This window comes from Dendrobates tinctorius, unplaced genomic scaffold (genome assembly GCF_039654945.1).
Source record: "Dendrobates tinctorius isolate UK_male_01 unplaced genomic scaffold, ASM3965494v1 ptg000151l, whole genome shotgun sequence".
NCBI lineage: Eukaryota > Metazoa > Chordata > Amphibia > Anura > Dendrobatidae > Dendrobates > Dendrobates tinctorius.
The window spans coordinates 8875351-8895532 of NW_027361818.1; the positions used below are offsets into that span (position 1 = coordinate 8875351).

Sequence of the window (20182 nt, forward strand, 5' to 3'; positions counted from 1 at the left end):
AAATCTACCAAATCTGGAAAAACAGGTCATAATTATCCAACACCAGAGAAAAATCATTAGATGCAATGTTCAGGGCCACACATGGACAATATAGTCTGGTCCAAACCCAAAGATATGTCAACAAATCCCAGTGTGAATCCACATCATCGCTGGGTCCTGTCCAGGTGTGGAGAAGAAGGTGGTCAGCTGAGAGTAATAAGGTGGACTAATGGAGGCGTGATGAGGAGGGTATAAAGCTCTGCTCACCCCACCTTCCTTTTGTGTGTTTTGTGCTGCAGTCAAGATGGAGCTGTGGGGCAGGTGGAGTTGTCTACTGGTGGTGCTCCTATGTGGACCAGGCTTTGGTAGCACCTTGGTCAGACATCAGCGTCAGTCAGATGCTTGGTGGAGGAATTATCAAGCTGGACGGGGATCTTCGAGAGGACTTGGACAGCCTATATCTGGAGTGGGGTCTCCAAGATGGGACAGCCGGTATAATGGCAGAGACCAACATCTCCGAGACCTCAATCAAGCTCCATCCTCTGTCACTGTGCAGTGTGGTGAGGATAAGATGGTGGTGATGGTGAACAGAGACTTCTATGGGAATGGTAAGCTGGTGAAGCCCTCAGACCTGACCCTGGGCTCCTGCAGGCCGGTACAGCAGGTTACAGATAGTACTGTGGTGTTTGACAATGGCCTTCAAGAATGTGGGAACATCTTAGAGGTGAGTGCTCAATCTGACATTATTCTGCTTGATTTTTTTTTTTTTTTTATTCTGTGGTGTAATGAGAAGACCCTGTGCAATGTCTTTGACTGGCACTACTCCTGCTGAAGTTCCCTCCCCCCCCCCCCCCCCCCCCCCCCCAAATTGAGTGAAGGCTCATTCCATGAGAAGCCACCCTCTGTAATCTATATTACAAAGCTTCTTCATGTGTACTTCTGAGTACTGAAATGTTACTCCCAGCTTGGGTTCAGTAGGTGGGTCTACATGGGTAATGTGTGAATAGCACTACCTACTGAATTTAGTCCTAGAAAGGCAAATATCGGTAAACTTCAAGGGTTTATAGGAAAAAAAATCTTGCTATTAAAGCAATGTAGCTTATAGGACTGCATGCACAAGTTTCCTTTTTAGAACGTCTCTTGTGGTGGAGATAGACGCATGTGGGGGTGGCAGAGCTACACTACTCCCATAGATATGTAATCCTGCTCTGTAGCCTACTCGGTTAAATAATGAGCTTCTGTTACATCTGAATAAAGTGTAAACCAAAATAACCTATTGATGCTCTTGAAGATGACTCCAGACTGGCTGATCTACAACTCCAACCTACGCTACACCCCCACCTCTTCCAGGAATGTGCCCATCATCAGGTCTAACTCTGCTGTGGTTCCTGTCCAGTGCTTCTATCCAAGGTAAGACTCTTAAAATACAGGACTAGTCTGAACTCGTCAGATGGTCATTGGAAAAAGTCCATGAGATCCTTTAATAGTTGGCCATAACTTGTAAATGCCTCCTAATATCCATGGATCATTTATGGGTGTGCAGTGGTTTGTTGTAATACTTTTATCATATGTTGGGTAATTCTGGCTAGCATGTAGAGTCTACAACCTCTTATGGTGACAAGCAAGGGGTTACTTGATATTCTTGACTTGGGGTTGTGGAACTTCTGGTATTAAAGTGGCATTTTAAGATGGATCCTGTGACATATTGCAATGTTTTGGTTTTACTTGTACGAAGTAAAACCTCAAATCAATCTTTCCATGACCATGAACTGCTGAACTGTCTACAACCCGTAAGTGTCTGTCTTGTCTAGACATGGTAATGTGAGCAGTAATGCAATCAAGCCAACATGGACACCATTCAGCACCACAGTGACCTCAGAAGAGAGGCTGGCCTTCTCCTTGCAGCTTATGACTGGTAAGAAGCTCAATTACCCCAAATGCTGGCATGTAGAATAAACCATGAGGATCAAACAATATTTGCTTTTCAGAGGACTTCGGTGCCCCCAGTTCTGTACTGGTCTTTCAGCTTGGTGAGAAACTGTACATAGAAGCCTCACTGGATATCCAAAACCATGTGCCCATGATCCTGTTTGTTGATCATTGTGTGGCCACCATTACTCCAGATGTGAATTCTAGACCCAGTTATGACATAATCTCCAACAATGGGTGAGTTGCTACCAACAATACTGTATAAGACTTCAAAAATCCAAATATCTACAATGATCTGATTTCCAGGTGCATGATGGATAGTATGGAAGAAGATTCTGCCTCAGTCTTTGTTTCACCAAGACCTCAAGCCAATAAGCTCCGGTTTATAGTTGATGCCTTCAGGTTCACTGACAGTGCTGCTTCTACGGTGAGGACATCTACTTTACTACTTAATCATATATGTTCAAACCTCAACTTCTACAAAGGATATCCTTTAGTTAAAAGTAATGTTTCACAGGGCCAATAAAATTGTTTTTCTAAGTAGATACAAAATTGTACTTGTGGAATCTTGTTCTAGATCTACATCACATGTACCCTGAGAGCTGCTGACATCAACCAGACCCCTGATCCCATGAACAAGGCCTGCTCCTACAACAAGGCATCTAACAGGTAAGATGTCCCAAACCATAGAACTGGCTGATCTTGGGTCTAGTGTTGGTGGTAATTAAGGATAAAGTAATCATTCAATGGTTGATTCCCAATCTTCTAGTTGGGCATCTATGGAAGGATCTAGTGGGATATGCCAGTGCTGCACCAACAGGAACTGTGCTACTGCCGCTGGCCAGAGAACACAATGGGGATCATTTTCCGGAAGGCCAAGGGGACTTGGGAAAAGAGATGTTGGTGAGACAAATGTCTGGCAGGTCTCTAGATACAAGCTATAGTATACTCCTAATTCTGTGACTACTGATATAGATATGCATGACAAAACACAGATTTTTATTTTTTATCAGACTACACCAAGTGTCATCTACCAAACCAAAAAGTTTACGTGTGCTGGAACTGTAGTCTAACTTCTGGCATGCCTTGATTTGGCTTAAACTGTTATCATACTGAAGGTTGAAGTTACTTTCTATATCTTTGACAGATTCTCACGTAGAGAAACATGGCACAGCCACCCTGGGTCCCATACTAGTGACTGGATCCAAGTCCAACCAGGTTACAGGAGCAGGAACCCTCCAAGCTTCCAGGATGACTGCAGGACGTGAACCTCTACAGCTGTGGGTGCTGGTGGCCATCGGATCTGTCACTTCAGTAGTTGTTGCCGTTGCTCTTACTGTGGCTGGGAAATGTCTTCTGGAAAGATTTAACAACAAAGAATCTGTGCAGCAATAAACACAATTGAGTAATACTCCTCAGTGGTCTTAAGTGGTTGTTAAATTGGGCAGAATTCTCAATGGGTTGACAAGGTCACAATTTCCTGCAGGTTTTATCTACTTGGGAAAGTGAACTTCAGGCCATGAAGTGACTATCCAGTTAAGAGTTCATTAGTTTTTGTCTAGTCATTACTTTTTAGACCAAGTAAGGATGGGCACAGGGTGATGTGTAGAGTGCCAAAATGGCAGCAGAAACTCTTGCACCCTACAATGATTACTCTCAATCTCTAACTTTATGCTTCCTTGGTCATTGTTTAACAGCCCCATTGTTATAACTTCTATAACCATACACTTCATTGCAGCTTTCTGGTGAAAGACAGCAACAACCAGGCTCAGTCTATTTGCTTAAGTAGCCAACACTCTGCCAGATCAGTCGAGTGACTTCTCAATACTGTAATCTGCACTGATGAAGGTCAGAAACCACAAGTGTGTAAGGGGTAATGTTTGTTCTCTAACATGGCTAACCAGTTGTCCAGATTTGCGCTAATGGGCAAAAACCTCCAACACGTCTGTAAATAAAGATTCTGGTTTTGCCTTAATAGCTGAAGTCATATGGTAAGGTCATCTATATCCTCACCACAAATGGTGGTAACTGCACATCCACTGCAAGAATTGCCTGCAATCTGGTGTACAGCTGCATCTCATGAATGGTATGGGCTCAGGAGTTGTGCATGTCACTTGTATCACTCACACCATGTGATGAGATGACATGTTGCAGACCTCAGCACTTCAACCCCTTCAGATGCTGCTGTCACTAGTGACCACAGCGTGCAAGGAGTCTCAAGTCAGCCAGTGATCACATAGATGCCAGATCTCTGAAACAGATTCTGCCAGGGATGGGATGTAAATGATTAATGCAGTGTAGCACACAATTAGCCAAAATATTGTAGTCTTCAAGTTGCCCTTATGGGACCAGGAAACCTTTCCCCCTACAAAAAATCCCTTTGGCATGCTTGTATTGACCCATATTGTGAAACAAAATCAGTGTTCATCCCACAGCGTTCCTATAAAAAAAAAATCTATACCACAATCGTTTAATTCAGGCTGAAAGAAAAGCTTAACTACCACATAAAAATTGGCCTTGTTAAGGTGCGTTAGCTATAAAGTGCTGCCACTTCACATGCATGCTAGCCATATAGTAAAGTACTGGATGGAAACTTGCATATACAGACTGAGTGTAATGGAAGTTGTCCTGCCACCCCGATGCACGTTTTGTGGAAATTCCTCAGGAGTTTTTGCTTCTGAGCTTAAATAGATAAAGCTGGCTTCACAAGGAGGACCCTATAGGTCTTGCCCATATAGGATCCTATGACTAGGGGCAGTGTGGTGCACCAGGAACACATCAGGCAGAGTTCTTTCAAGTTTACAACTGGTTTTAAAAATGTTCCAATATTTTATATAAACTGGATGGACATGCTGGAAACTCCCTCCTTCCCCAATTAAAATAAAAAAAAAAATATACAATGGAGTATAAACTTAGTTCTGTACTCACCCACAGGAAGAAAGCCTGCACGTTATGTTGCACATCAATGACATACAATGCAAAATATTGACACTGGATAAAAGCTTACATCCTATGTACCTCACAATGATGCCACTGAGAACTGCAACTCATCTGTTCCTCCCCCCCCCCCCAAAAAAAAAAAAAACTCAAGCACTTGTCTGTCACCAAAGTAATGATGCCCAAAATGTGACTTTTTTCACTTTTGCAGTATTAGTGTGTACAAAACTACTCAAAATAAAAAAAAAGTTTACACCAATCTAGAAAAAAAATATAAGTTTGGTAAAATAGAAACAGTTACTAAACGAACGTCGGTGAAACAAATTACTGAGCGTTCAGGTATCTCGCCTTAACCCTGACTATTCAGTAATTACTACAGTATATTTTTACTGTCCCTATTCTAGTCTTGGCAAAAATAATTTTCTCACCAGCAAAAAAAAAAACATAACCCAAGGCCGATCACTGATGTGCATCAGCGATCAGCTCTTGACAGCTGTAAAATGCATGCACAGATGTGGGGCAAAAAGGGGATAAAAACAAAGCTTCAAAAATTGTGCTGATGTAAACATGTGGGAAGTGTTAATAAATAACTTTTGTGTGACATCACTCTTTGGTTTAACGGCATAAAAATTTGAAAGTTCGCAATTTTCAAACTTTTCAACATTTTTGCCAATTTTTTTTTTTCCACAAATATGTGCAAGTCTTATCGAGTAAAATTCCCCACTATTGTGGTGCCCCTGAGGCTCAGTCGCCACAGAGGTACTGCACCTACTCCTGAGGTGTGGTGCCCCACCATCCAGGTAAGGTAGAAACTCCTGACCACACTCCAACACCTGCACCCCACACCACAAAGTAGTGTAGCAAAGCACCTTCGGCGGCTCCCTGCTTGGAGTATAGCAAAGCACCCATTGGTGGCTCCCTGCTTGGAACACGAAATGTGCTGGGAGGTGGGTGGAGTTAGATTACATTTCAAGGAGCGGGAAGAGTTTGTGAGTTAGTCAGTAGTTGGTTGGAGAGAGAAGATCCCTAGAGAGAGGGATAGATGGATGGAAGTGCTGCAGCAGATCCCAGTGATCTGGGTCTGCTGGCACGGGAAAGGGAGAAAGAGAGCAACATAGACTGAAAGCCTGACTCTCCATAGGAAGAAAGGATTAGTATGGAACGTGAGGAGTAAAAGAGAACAGAGGACGTGGGTGAGAAGAGAACCCTTCCTAGAAGTTCTAAGCGCAAGGCCGGGGCCCGGTCCCTGAGGTTGTATGGATACTAATGGTCCTGCAGCAGACACCGGAGGAATAGAAGTAGTGACCACTTTATTCCCACACAAGACTTGGGGGCACAACAGCAACTGGATAGTGAGCCGGGACTTAGTAGCAAGGAGTCCCCGAAGCAGGATACAGCTGTCTGCCGTACAAGTAGAGTTCATAGGAACATCAAACAGGAGGAACTCCAGTGTAACTCAGTACTAGGAGTACTTTATCTAAAGGCGCTATAAGAGAAGACGTTCAGAAAGGCACAAGTTGGCGGAGTGTTGGAAAGGAGTATTCCATCTGGCCTGGGGGTTGACTGAGTCCCCGGCACGGAAGCGGGCACCTGTTTGTACAACAGACTGTGAGTAAAGCTTTGGAACTACATGCCCTGGTGTCCTCCACTTATTCCAGCGTCAACCTGCCCGGCACTGCTACATCCCCTGTGCCTGACACTACACCACCTAAGTGTCACCATATCTACTCTGCCCTGGGACAACGCCCTGCCTGTGGAGGGCTATACCATCAATTCTGCACCACACCATCTGTCCCAGAGGATCTGTCTGCAGCGTTGGCCTAACATCTACATTGCCGAACACCACAGGTGGCGTTACAACTTATTCATTCACACTGAACATTTACAATGGGCGCCCAGGGCCACGGGCCGGGTCACAGCTACCGTGACAACTTCCATTGAGATCCACCGGGCCTGGTACCGAGTACCCCACAGCCCTGGGTGGGAGGGTATGACAAACTAGGCGTCACGAACAGGATGACGAGACCCGATGCCATCGGGTTCTGTGTGCCTACGATTTATTGAACTTAAAAGTTTGTGGAAATGTGCTGAAGACCCAATTTGATAGACTGTAAAATGAACGCTAAAAATGGCCGCTGGCGCGGTGAAGAAGGACATGACAACATGGGTGGTCCTATGAAAAGACCGTGAACTGTTCTGGGCCTCCCCTGTCTAAACTTCTATGCAACTGCAACATGGCCCACCCCCCGAGGGGTTCGTGTACTGGCTTGGTATTGAGGAGTAGGAAAAAGACGCCGCCCTCAAAAGGAGGGGCGAAGGCCAGTGGCAGGAAAAGAGCTCAGACAAGAAGAAGAACATGAGAACGCCATCTTAGAAGGAATGAGGCCTGTAGAGCGCGCGGAGGTTGAGTCGGATCTCCCCATCGCCATGGCTGAAGGCTCCGACCCCGTCTCTGGTCTGAATCACCAACAGCTGGAGGATGAAATAACCCAGCTGACATGCCGTCTGCGACTGAGACAGGAGGCCTTACGCAGGTTGAGCAGGCAGCACGCCCAGGAGGGGCCTACACCACCGGCACCTCTGGACCCAGTACCTTTCCAGTCGGTACCTGCTGTTACAGCTGTCACCCCGGTACCTTCACCAACGGTACCTGTCACCGCTGAACCGGACTGTCATCAGGCAGCGCAAGTATACACCTCCATGCTGTCCATACGGCTGGTCGCGGCCTGTCCGGAGGTGTCACCTGAGTCCCCGGGAGCCAAGGCCGTGCTCCCGCCTGGACCTGACACGGCTGCGCAGGTCCCACCGGAGACCACCGCGAACCAAGCCGCCATGATGATCGCCGCTGCCACTGGGGACCCCGTCGTGCCTGTACCGGACCTGAGACAACGCCGCCGGGAGGCACCAGGTATAGATCCGGGCCCTCCTAACAGGTTACCCCCTGAATTTACATTGTCGGAGGCTGGCCTGCGGGAGCTTGAAATGGGGATGTTGGATGAGCCATCCGGGGGCAGCAGGCTCTCGGAAATGGGGAGGTGGAAGAGGTCCCTACTGAGAAGGGTCCGGCTGGAGCAGGCGCGCACGATCTGAAACCTTCGGGGCTGGGAAAAATCCAGGCTGCTTGGGGATATTGAAATCCCTTGGCTACAAAGCCCCCGTGTGGCTGCCTACCAACGCCAACAGGCCGCGGCGTCCCAAGATGTCAGGTCCCGCCTCAGAGCAACAGTATCGCCCGCACGGGAGGACCTGTATCCAGTAGTACCAGCTGCTCCTTCTATTGCACTCCCAGTGGCGGAGGCCTCATTATCCACCGTTGATGTCACCACCACTTCATCTCATTTCAATCCAGCAGCAGGAAGAGATCATCAAGAAGTTCTTCCCTGGAAGCAGCAGCCCAAGTCAACAGCTTCCAGTACCCCCAGGAGGGGACAACTAGCCAGAACCTGCAAAATAACTAACTTTGTTGCCCAGAAAGGTATTTGCACCGTTGTGCCTTTTTTCTAATTTTGTTCATCTGTTCGCACTTTGGTTGCCCAGTTTGATTGGCAGCATTTCTTCATTTGGAACTGTGGAGATCATGGACGCTGAATGATCCGGAACTGTGTTTGTAAATAGTTGCACCTCTTTAGGTGCCCTCTCTTGGTTTTACATAGACACTTTGCGAAGATAAGGTCTACCTCATCTGGAGCATGACTCCAATCAAAGGACACTGCAAGAGATCCCGGCTGGGAGCGGTGTCCAGCACTTACAAGAATTATTGAAAGTTTTAATGTGAAGTATTTGATAATGTGTCTTATGATAGCTTTTATATAAGATGTAGGTGTGGCGCCCCCAGGAGTATGGCCGCCACAGTGGCTTTGCCTTCCTCCAGGGAGGCAAATGCCAGGCTTGGAAGCAGTGAAGGGTCTCTCTTGCAGTTAACCTATACATGCAACACAATTCCACTCCAGGCCAGCAGGGGGGACTCTGAACCGGAATTGAAGGGAGGAGTGCTCTCTGGGGGCCAAGAGGAAGGAGTGGTCAGTTAGTGTGAGGAGAGAAACTGGAGGTTGAGCTGAGGAAAGAGAACTCCCTCCCAGTGAAAGCGCATGAACTTGAGCCTGGTCTCCACGGTTGTACGGATACTAATGGTCCTGCAACAGACACCAGAGGAGTAGGAGGCTGTAAATGCCCTACCCCCATCTAAGCCTCGGAGGAACAACAGCACGGAGTGAGTCAAGAGAGGAATAGCGGCTACAGCTGTCTGCCATACGAGGAGTGCTAGTAGAAGAGAATTAGGAGGAACTTCAGTGTAACTCAGTACTAGGAGTACTTCATTCAACTAAGCGCTAAGAAGGAGACTGCACAGCCCATCTGCTCAGAGAGAATCCTGAGCTGCTTCCAGGCTAGCTTGCTCCAGTACCATCTGTAATCAGGACCCTGGACTGCATTTATCAAGTAAAGGTACAGAAATTGCACCCCGCTGTGTCTTTGTCTGCTTCCTACCCTTTCCAGCACTGCTACATCCCTGTGCCAACCACATCTACACTGCCCTGGGACTACAGCTTCACCTGTGGGGAGCTTTTACATCTTTGCTGCACCATACCATCAGTCCCAGTGGATCTGCATGCAGCGTCGGCTTGACATCTCACTTGTCGAACGCCACAGGTGGCGTCACGAACTATTCCATTAACTACATTCCACCATTCAAACTTCCCCCATTAATTGGGCGCTCAGGGCCACGGACCGGGTCACCGCTGCTGACACATCCCGCCGACACCGGCCCGGTACCGAGTACCCCACAGCCCTGGGTGGGCGACCCAACTTGGCGTCACATGCAGGATTACGGAGTCCGGTATCCCCGGGTCCTGTGTGCCAGAGAATGTTGTGTACTATAGACTGTGTGCGAAATTGGCGCCATCGCCGCCATTATCCCGCTGATTGGCACGCGCGGGAAGAAAAAGACTGCTGGTTCTAGTGAACAATGAGTCCTGCAGAAGGAGATCAAGGCCCTGATGCAAAGACAGCAGGTAGAACTCTCTGGCGGAGAAATTTGTAGTGTCAGAGTGAGTGATGCTTTCCCCATTGCAATACCTCCCAGATGTGAAATGTTGATTTGGTGTCGGGCAGCCATAGGCCTCAGAGGAAAAGATTACCAGGCATTGGTAGAGCCAGTATACTCTGATAGTAGGCCCACTGTCCTGACAGCCAGAGGGGTGGTTGATGTACGTAAAGGGAGAGTACCTGTACGCCTTTTGAATTGTGGGGAGGAGGAGGCCACAATACCTCGGTACGCCACAGTTGCTAAGCTGCTCACTGTTAATAACAACTCTTTGCAGGCAGCAGAGCCCTTGGTCTCATCTGACCAGGTGGAGGACAATGGCTCTGTGAAGCAGATGGAGGAGTGGTGCCAGCAACTGCAGGTGGGAACTGACTCTACACCTTCATACCAGAAAAATGGGGTTTACAGAGTGACACAAGAATATGAGCGGGTAGTCAGTAAACACCCACTAGATTATGGGCAGGCAAAAGGGGTTTAGCATCATATCCCCACAGGAGATCATCCACCCATTAAAGAAAGGTACCGGCATATACCCCCAACACAATACCAATGTGCTAAAGGTATATTGAGAGAGATGAAGGAGGCTGGGGTCATTAGGGACAGTTGTAGCCCATGGGCAGCTCCAATAGTTTTTGTAAAGAAAAAGGATGGTACCATGAGAATGTGTGTTGATTACAGGAAAATTAACAGCATTACACATAAAGATGCCTACCCATTACCCAGAATTGAAGAGTCATTAGCTGCACTTAAAACTGCTAACTACTTTTCCACCGTGGATCTCACTAGTGGGTATTGGCAGGTTCCCGTGGCAGAGGCAGACAAGGAGAAAACAGCATTTACCACGCCAATGGGTCTCTGTGAGTTCAACTATATGCCATTTGGGCTCTGCACTGCCCCAGGAACATTTCAACGACTGATGGAGTGCTGCCTGGGGCACATGAACTTTGAGACAGTCCTGTTGTACCTTGATGATATCATTGTTTTCTCCAAGACTTATGAAGACCATCTGGAGCACCTGGCTGAAGTGTTTGAAGCCTTGTCCAACTTTGGCCTGAAGGTGAAGCCTTCCAAATGCCACCTCCACCATTCAAACTTCCCCCATTAATTGGGCGCCCAGGGCCACGGACCGGGTCACCGCTGCTGTGACACATCCCGCCGACACCGGCCCGGTACCGAGTACCCCACAGCCCTGGGAGGGCGACCCATAGGAATGTTTTAATAAAGAGATGAGAGATTTGAATAAAGAATGGAGATTTAGAAAATGTAGGTGGTGAACCAGGTATCAACGGTTATCACTTTAAGCTAATGACAGAAAAGTAGAAAATGTGAAAAAGGAAAGATGATGAAGAAATATGTTGATGATGAAACTTGCACTTTTGAATTAAGACTTTAGATAGTTAATTAAGAATTGTTTGCAACGTTCAAGAATGAGTGCCTCTCAAATTGAGAAGATTAGATAAGAACTGTTTACTAAGCATTGCCAAAAATTTCGTATGTTCCCGTGTTTGTCAACTTTGTTTGCCTTGCAGTCGCGGACAAGCAGTGTTTAGGGGGGGGAGTATGTGGTGTCCCTGAGGCTCAGTCGCCACAGAGGTACTGCACCTCCTCCTGAGGTGTGGTACCCCACCATCCAGGTAAGGTGGAAACTCCTGACCACGCTCCAATTCCTGCACCCCACACCACAAAGTAGTGTAGCAAAGCACCTTCGGCGGCTCCCTGCTTGGAGTACAGCAAAGCACCCATTGGTGGCTCCCTGCTTGGAACACGAAACGTGCTGGGAGGTGGGTGGAGTTAGTTTACATTACAATGAGCGGGAAGAGTTTGAGTTAGTCAGTCAGTAGTTGGAGAGAAAGAAGAGAAGATCCCGAGAGAGAGGGATAGATGGATGGAAGTGCTGCAGCAGATCCCAGTGATCTGGGTCTGCTGGCACGGGAAAGGGAGAAAGAGAGCAACATAGACTGAAAGCCTGACTCTCCATAGAAAGAAAGGATTAGTATGGAACGTGAGGAGTAAAAGAGAACAGAGGACGTGGGTGAGAAGAGAACCCTTCCTAGAAGTTCTAAGTGCAAGGCCGGGGCCCAGTCCCCGAGGTTGTACGGATACTAATGGTCCTGCAGAAGACACCGGAGGAATAGAAGTAGTGACCACTTTATTCCCACACAAGACTTGGGGGCACAACAGCAACTGGATAGTGAGCCGGGACTTAGTAGCAAGGAGTCCCCGAAGCAGGCTACAGCTGTCTGCCGTACAAGTAGAGTTCATAGGAACATCAGACAGGAGGAACGCCAGTGTAACTCAGTACTAGGAGTGCTTCATCTAAAGGCGCTATAAGAGGAGACGTTCAGAAAGGCACAAGTTGGCGGAGTGTTGGAAAGGAGTATTCCATCTGGCCTGGGGGTTGACTGAGTCCCAGACCCGGAGGACACGGCACGGAAGCGGGCACCTGTTTGTACAACAGACTGTGAGTAAAGCTTTGGAACTACATGCCCTGTAAGTGTAAGTGTCCTCCACTTATTTCAGTGTCAACCTGCCTGGCACTGCTACCTCCCCTGCGCCTGACACTACACCACCTAAGTGTCACCTATATACTCTGCCCTGGGACAACAGCCCTGCCTGTGGAGGGCTATACCATCACTGCTGCACCACACCATCTGTCCCAGAGGATCTGTCTGCAGCGTCGGCCTAACATCTACATTGCCGAACACCACAGGTGGCGTCACGACTTATTCATTCACACTGAACATTTACTATGGGCGCCCAGGGCCACGGGCCGGGTCACAGCTACCGTGACAACTTCTATTGAGATCCACCGGGCCCGGTACCGAGTACCCCACAGCCCTGGGTGGGAGGGCATCCCAAACTATCAAAGTACAATATGTCCAAACTATCAAAGTACAATATGTCCAAACTATCAAAGTACAATATGTCCAAACTATCAAAGTACAATATGTCCAAACTATCAAAGTACAATATGTCACGAAAAAAATCTCAATCAGTGGGATCCGTTGAAGCGTTCCAGAGTTATTACCTCATAAAGTGACAGTGGTCTGGTCATGAAGGAGAAAACGGGCTCGGCGTGAAGGCATTATATCATTTGTTTCCAAGCTTTAAAATAAAAAAACTAAATAAAAATAAACAGAATTTGTATTGTCATGTCACATCCGTAAAACTCCGCTCCATCAAAATGTTATTTTTTAAAAATAACTTTATTGAGAGAAACAGAAAAAAACAAATCAAACCAGAAGTCTTGAGGTTTTTTTCGGTCACCGCAATTTTCACAAAAAATGCAGTGAAAAGTGATCGATATGTTGTATACTATTTTGGGGTGTATCATTGAAAACTACAGCTTGGCACACAAATCTATGAGCGGAAAAATAAAAAAGCTACAGGTCTCAGAAAATGGCCACACAAATTTTTATTTATTTTTTTTTTTACAAATTTCAGAATTTTTGTCAAAATAGAATTAATAAAAAAAATAAAATGATGGTATCGCAGTAATTGTACTGACCTGAAGAATCATATTTACAGGTCATTTTTACAACACAATGATTTCCATAAAAACAAATCCTACAAAACAATGGCAGTATTTTCACAATTTCATCACACTTGGAAAGAGCAAAAATGAAAAATCGGAAGGTTTTGTGGGGTGAAGAGAAAGACGGGATTTCCGGTGAAAATACTCATCGCAACACGGTCACAATTCCTCACGCTTTGACTGTAGTGTAAGGGTTAATCACAGTTTACTGTATTGTTGGAGATTTGTGATGCAATATATGATCTGGCCAGTGAAGGGCAGCGGCAAGAGGCTGGAGTTGGAACATGGGGGGTTGGGAGGAGTCTAAGGAGAGTCCGGGTGGAAGTGTAGCTGTGGATCCCTGGAGAAAGACTGGATATGGCGTTGCAACTCTGGGACGTGTTGTTCAGTTTCACATGAGCTGACTCAGTGAAGACAACCAAGTACATAGCATCTTGGGCTAGACAGCGAGAAACCTTATATCTAAGGACTTAGGGAAGCCTTGCATTGGAGAGATCGGTATTCCAAAAGAGCTTCAAAATGGCGTTTCGATCTCTAAGGACTTAGTGAAGCCCTGCATTGGAGAGATCGGCATTCCTTTAGAGCATCAATATGTTTTTTCTGAGTAATTGAGTCTCAGCCCATCAAGGACTCTTCTACTTTAGTCTCGGGATGTACTGGTACCATCTGAACATATATGCGCATATATAAATAGCCTTATAGAGGTCCAGTTAGGTAGAAGAAAAGGCGTCCTCTGTAAGAGGCACTTCAAAAACTGCTCCAAGTAGGCAATTACTAAAGTACTGGCACAACACTGTCATTTTATTGATTTATGCATAAAAAGGGTTAATTCCGTGTATTTTGCTCGCATATAACTGTTAATTCTGTTTACCTGTATATATTCTTAGTAGAAGTTATTGAGAGTAACTGCTGTCATCATGTTACTTATACACTGTTTTCCTGCCATTCTTTCTTTTGTTTTATAAACTGGTTAGTAAGTATTCAAAGCTGAGAAGGAATGCCTTTGAGCGTTTGAAACGCGTTGCCGCATACCTTGCCATGTGAAATCTTTTCTGCCACCAATTTTTTAAGATTTTCTAATAAACACTTTGGAATTTATGAAGCTGGATTGCTATCTTCTTTTCTATAATGTCCCTCAAACTGGGTTCCTTCCTTGGTCTCCCTCTTGGTATAATGTCCTCAATCCTGGTACAATGACTGCAATCCTGGGTCCCTTTTTAGTATAATATCCCCCATCCTCAGCCCCTTCCTGGTATAATGTCTCCCATCCTGGTACAATACACCCCCATACTAGGCCCCTCCTGGTATAATGTCCCCCATTCTGGTACAATGCACCATGATCCTGTGTTCCTTCCTAATATATCCCCCATACTAGGCCCCTCCTGGTATAATGTCCCACATCCTGATACAATGCACCCCCATCCTGGGTCCCTTCCTAGTACAATATCCCTCATCCTCAGGCCCCTCCTAGAAAAATATCCCCAATCCTGGTACAATACACCCTCATCCTGGGTCCCTTCCTAGTATAATATCCCCCATCCTCAGCCCCCTCCTGGTATAATGTCCCCCTTCCTGGTACAATACACAGTCATCCTGGACCCTCCTGGTATAATGGCCCCTTCTGTTAGTCTCTAGCACATTTAAAAAAAAAAACAAATGATGATTCTTGCCTTCTCCTGCTCCCATGAAGCACAGCGTTCTCCTCTATAGCCGGCGTACAAACCAGCAATTGACTTATCCATGCTGGTTCATGCAGCTCATGATGGTGTAGGTACGTGTGCAGACTGGGGGGTGGTCCCTTTCAGCCGCGAACAGACTGGAGACAGAAGCCAACGTGCGTTCAAACAGGTCCTCTTTATTGGCCGCCCTCTCGACGACCACAGCACCACGACAGCTCCTACGCACAGGCCCGGGTACCTTTCACCTCCTCCTCTCCTCTAAAGCGATGTCCCTCATGGTTCTTTCACTGTGGCTGCCTTAGACCCACCACCACAGTGCTTCCCCTGGCCGAGTCCATCTGTCCGGTACCCTGGGCGTCCTCTGTCCTGCAGCTATCCTGTCAGCGCCACCCCCCCTGACTATCTCTCCTTCCAGTCCCTTCCGGAGCTTGTCCTTCAGTCTCCTCATAAGCTGAGCTGCACTGAACTCCTCCTGGACTGGATTCCTCCCTGGGACTCTCTCTCTTTTTATTCCCCTGCCTGGGAATTCCCCTTCCGAGTCCCTGTAACTCCGCCCACCATGACTGCAGTTTCTTAAGCATTAGCTGCTGTTATGTCCTTTCCCTGCTTTCTTTTGTCTCCCTCTAGTGTTCAAACCTCAGTACTGCATCGTTTCCTTTTCCTGCTATTCTTTGTCTCCCCCTAGTGGCCAAAATCCGGTCCTACACCATCTCTTCCTAATTCTAGCTGTTTCCCCACACATATATACAAATTCACATCAAGTATATCTACTGCACATCTTTACATTCACTTTTCTTCTTCAGACAGGTCCATGGGTCAGTCCACTTCCCTACATACCCCCTTCCCTTTACCATTGTCATCCCCGACAATCCCGTGACCTTTGTTTTTTTTTGGTACTTCCCCACTTGCTTTTGTCTGTGCGGCTGGTTGTTGAGCAGAGCCTGGAGCATCCTAGCTCTACACGGGGTGCTGGGCGGGGCCGGGAGCTATTAAGCTCCAAGTAGCTGATGGGTACTCGCAGGCGCTTGCGCCACTATGACAATTTCCTTCAATGGGGTAGGACCACCCGGACTCCTCAATGTGTGCTCTCCCCCACGTATCTTACACTTCAGGATCCTTTTGCGTTTGGGGTATTGTTCACCAAGGACCTGACCGGTGGACCCCTGTCTTTCCCATACCACAAATCGTTATACACCTTCTTTACATGGTTGTCATGGCAAACATTTTCCTCCAATTCAGCACCTAGGACCTGTTGAGCATTCTTCATTTTAATATAGACAAACATTTAAGCTAGTCACTATCTCCTTTTTTTTAAGATATACAACATTTATACTATTCACTATCACCGCTTTTTAATATCACGGGCACCATTTCTACAACCTTACTCATTTATTAACCACTAGACATCATTATTAAACTCTTCATGATGCAACGTTTCAAACATTTGTCAAAAATATTTGAAACAGTGGTGTGCCCTCTTCCTTTTCGGGAAGCACCCCCACACATCCCTGTCTTGTCAGGAGATGGGGTCTCTTACCCCAAGGGGACGCGGAACAGTCCCCATGCTGCGCAACAGTGCACAGCCGTCCCGGTAGTCCATATTCAGCGGTACTCCGAGCCGTCTCCTGATGGCCGATGTTCCGCCAACAGCAGGGAACTCCATAGCCGTGGAGCCCCCAGGATGTCTTGACTGTTCCTGGGCCCCGAGTGTCCTTAGTGCCCGAGAGTCCATCTCCCCTTCACAGGGTCCTGCATTCCTTTGGGTACACAATAACTGCCACGGCATAGTAGCCGCGTGGACAGTATTCCTTGTAAAAGGATACCAGGTCTCCCATCCGCAGGGCCCTCCCATGCTTAATGGAGGCCGCGTTCAGGTACACCTTGTGGCCAGTCTCCATTTCTCTGATGAAGCCGTAGCCCCTCTCGACATTTGTGTACACGAGCTGCCCGGTACACCGAGGGACAGACATGGCTGCCTCCCCCTTCTCGTGCAGCAGCACCCAGACCTCCCGCTCTTTGGCCTTCTTCTGCGAAATGACGTCAGCAATCCAGACAGAGGGCTCGGTATTGGCTGTGGAGCCTGGCGACCCAGCCGCAGCCGTGATCTGGAGTGGGGCCGGAGTGGCAGCGGGCCTCGATGGATGGGTCGTAGCCGTGATATGGAGTGCGGCAGCGGTGGTCGTGGGTCTCGGTGAGCAGGTCGTGGATCCGCTCTGCACCGGAGACGCAGGATGGGGCGTCGCTGGGCGGGGCAGCTCGGGGTCGATGGTGCGGACATCGGTTGGCCATGCATGGACAGCGGATCCATTGGGAGCCAGGGGCGCTGGACAAGGGGAGGCCGAGCGGGGAGGCTGAGGGCCGGTGTAGGGGCCCTTGGGCTTAGCTCGTGTACGAGGCGTGGGGGCAGGAACTGCCTGCGGTGCTGCCGGCTGGGTGAGGGGAATGCTCACCTTCCCCGTTGCCGCGGCTTCATTCAGGCCGTCCCGCAGTTCCTCCAGGAATCGGTGCATCCGTGCGACCGGAGTGTCTGATGTGTCGCCGGTCTCCGCCGCTCCTCCGTTGCTTCCGGTCCTGTCGTCTGGAGTGCACTGCTGTTCTTCATCCCACCATCTGGCAGGACCAGCCTCCAGGCCCAATGGTTCCGCAGGGAGGGTCAGCAATGGTTCCTCCAGCAGCTGCCCCAGAACGGCTTGTGCCGCGGGCGATCACACCATCACATCCAGCTCCACAGGTCCAGCCGTCGGCAGCTTCAGTGGGGTACAAGGTCAGTCTTCCTCCAGGGTGGGTGTCCGGTACACCGGCAGTGACTCCCAGGCGCTGGTAACTCGGCAGCCCTCGATCTCCCGCCGCCATTGCAACTCCACCACGGCAGCTGCAGCGTCTTATCGTGTCTGATGTCCCGGAGCTCAATGGTGCTAGACAGCCGCACCCAGTCTTTTCACCAGGGTCACTCCCGTTCCAGGGTGGGGCTGGGCTGGCCTCTCCACCCATTTTCCAGCTTTCAGAGGGAATGGGCACCCATCACTTGATGTGCACCGCTCCCCCCAGGGCGGGCCCAGCTTAGCTCACCCCAGCAGTCTCTTTTGGCACTAAACTTCTCCACTTCAACCGCCACCATTTTGCAGGTTCACCAAAGTCACTTTCAGGATACTTTGTAGTCCAATCCGATAACCCCAATCACAGTCCACAAACTGCAGCAAATTCTTCAACCCACTCAGCTCGGGTCCTTTTAAATCTTCGGCGCGGTCTCACCACTGGCATTGGTGGATTGGCGGTGATGATCCTGCCGACTACGCCACTTGTAAGATTCTTGTACCTGTGGACTGCAGAGCTCCCCAGCACCCACATGACCCTACAATATGGTAAATTGACCTCCAGCTTAATATCTTAAGTCTTGTACCCTTATTGTTATATCTTTTCTCTGACTGCAAATTTACTGTATATTTCTGTAATTATCTAGTGCGCCCTTAAGGCAATTAAACTATAAACTTAATCTTGGGCTGATGCTTTTACTCTGATCACGAATCTTAGAACCCCCAGCGGGTAACAGGACCTCCTCCCCGGCGACCATTTGCTCTAGGTCCAGTTCCCTTACTGACATGAGAGACAAAGGGGGCGGTGGAGAGCTGTGCCTGTGTAGTTACTGGTGGTGACGTGGGAGGAACGGGTCTGAGTGTGCGTTCCTCCACACTTGGTGGCAAGCGGTGGGATCAGAGTAACAGTGTGCGTGGGACCCCTACTCCCAGACACTAGAGACTACCAGCGGTAGCTTTCACTGCTGGGGTCTTAAGGTCAGCCCAGCACTAGACGGTCAGAGTGCAAATATAATAAGTTGTGTGTGAGGCCAGGGTTGCAGCTGTGTCAGTAACCAGAGGTTCCCAAAATGGCGGAAGGCACCAGGAGTAGGACAAAGGGGGAGGCCAATGCTATGATCTATGAGGAGGTGGTGGAGGACAATACCAATGAAGGTGAGGGGGAGCTCAGCCAGGGCTCCCCAAGGAGCCAGACCCCCCGTGCTCAGTCCCGTAGTGGACCGCCCACCACCTGCCCACCCCAGCCTGTCCAGATCGGAGGCCCTTTTCCAAGCGGCTATGGCACAGCTCGAGGCTGGTAACGACGCCACCCATGACAGACTCCTAGCGGCAGCCGAGAAAGCAGCGGAGCATGAGCAAGCGGCGGCTGAGAGAGCAGCAGAGCATGAGCATACTGAACGCCATGAAGCTGCGGAGCGCCGGCACCGACTGGATATGGCTCAGCACGGGCTCCCGCTGGACGCTCCAGCCCCACCAGGGACCAAGGCTTCCAAGGTCCAGGCGGAGGACTTCCCCCTGCTTGAAAAGGATGGAGACCTGGATTCCTTTCTGCTGGCTTTTGAAAGAACCTGCCTCCAACACCATCTGGCTCTGGATCAGTGGGCAAGGCACCTGACCCCCATTTGAGGGGTAAGTCCCTGGAAGTTTTGGGGGACTTACCTGCCGGGGAGGAGCAGGACTACAACAGCATCAAGCGGGCCCTGATCCAGTGCTACAACCTCACCCCGGAGTCGTACCGCAGGAAGTTCCGGAGCCTGCAGCGGGGCTCAAAGGACACCTGGATCGACCACATGCAGGCACTGCTGAGAGCTGCGGAGCACTGGACCTCGGGTCTAGAGCTCACCACCCGCCAGGAGGTCCAGGAACTGTTTGTCACGGAGCAGTTCTTGTGGAACTGCCCAGAGGACCTCCAGCAGTTACTCCGTGACCGGAAACCAAAGGGGGCTTCTGCTACAGCCGCCCTGGCAGACGAGTATGCCAACAACAGGGCCTCTGAGCCGAAGAAGCCTGCCAGCAGCACCTGGAGAGGGGGTAAGCCCAGTCCTGCCCCTGTCCCCCCAGCCCCCAGAGTGCAAGGGATGTACCTCCCTGCTGCCCTCTCCAGGCCAGGAGCAGAACCCAGACATTGTCATCATTGCAACCAGCCGGGACACTTTAAGGCTGCGTGTCCCCAGCGCCATAAGACCCCATCCCTGTCCCAGAAACCGTCCACTGTTTTGTGTGTGGGAGGGGGTGGTGGGAGGTCCATGGACAATTACTAACCCGTCTC

General features: G+C 48.9%; 1 protein-coding gene across 1 annotated transcript; it reads left to right on the forward strand.

Moving 5' to 3' along the window:
* The first annotated feature begins 248 nt into the window (after positions 1-248).
* LOC141050228 (zona pellucida sperm-binding protein 3-like) lies at positions 249-3319 on the forward strand. The gene is made up of 8 exons (XM_073547087.1): positions 249-703; positions 1271-1389; positions 1791-1894; positions 1968-2145; positions 2215-2335; positions 2486-2577; positions 2678-2811; positions 3056-3319. Exons 1-8 carry the CDS (start codon positions 284-286, stop codon positions 3301-3303), a joined length of 1416 nt encoding a protein of 471 aa, XP_073403188.1. The 5' UTR covers positions 249-283; the 3' UTR covers positions 3304-3319.
* The last annotated feature ends 16863 nt before the right edge of the window (positions 3320-20182 follow it).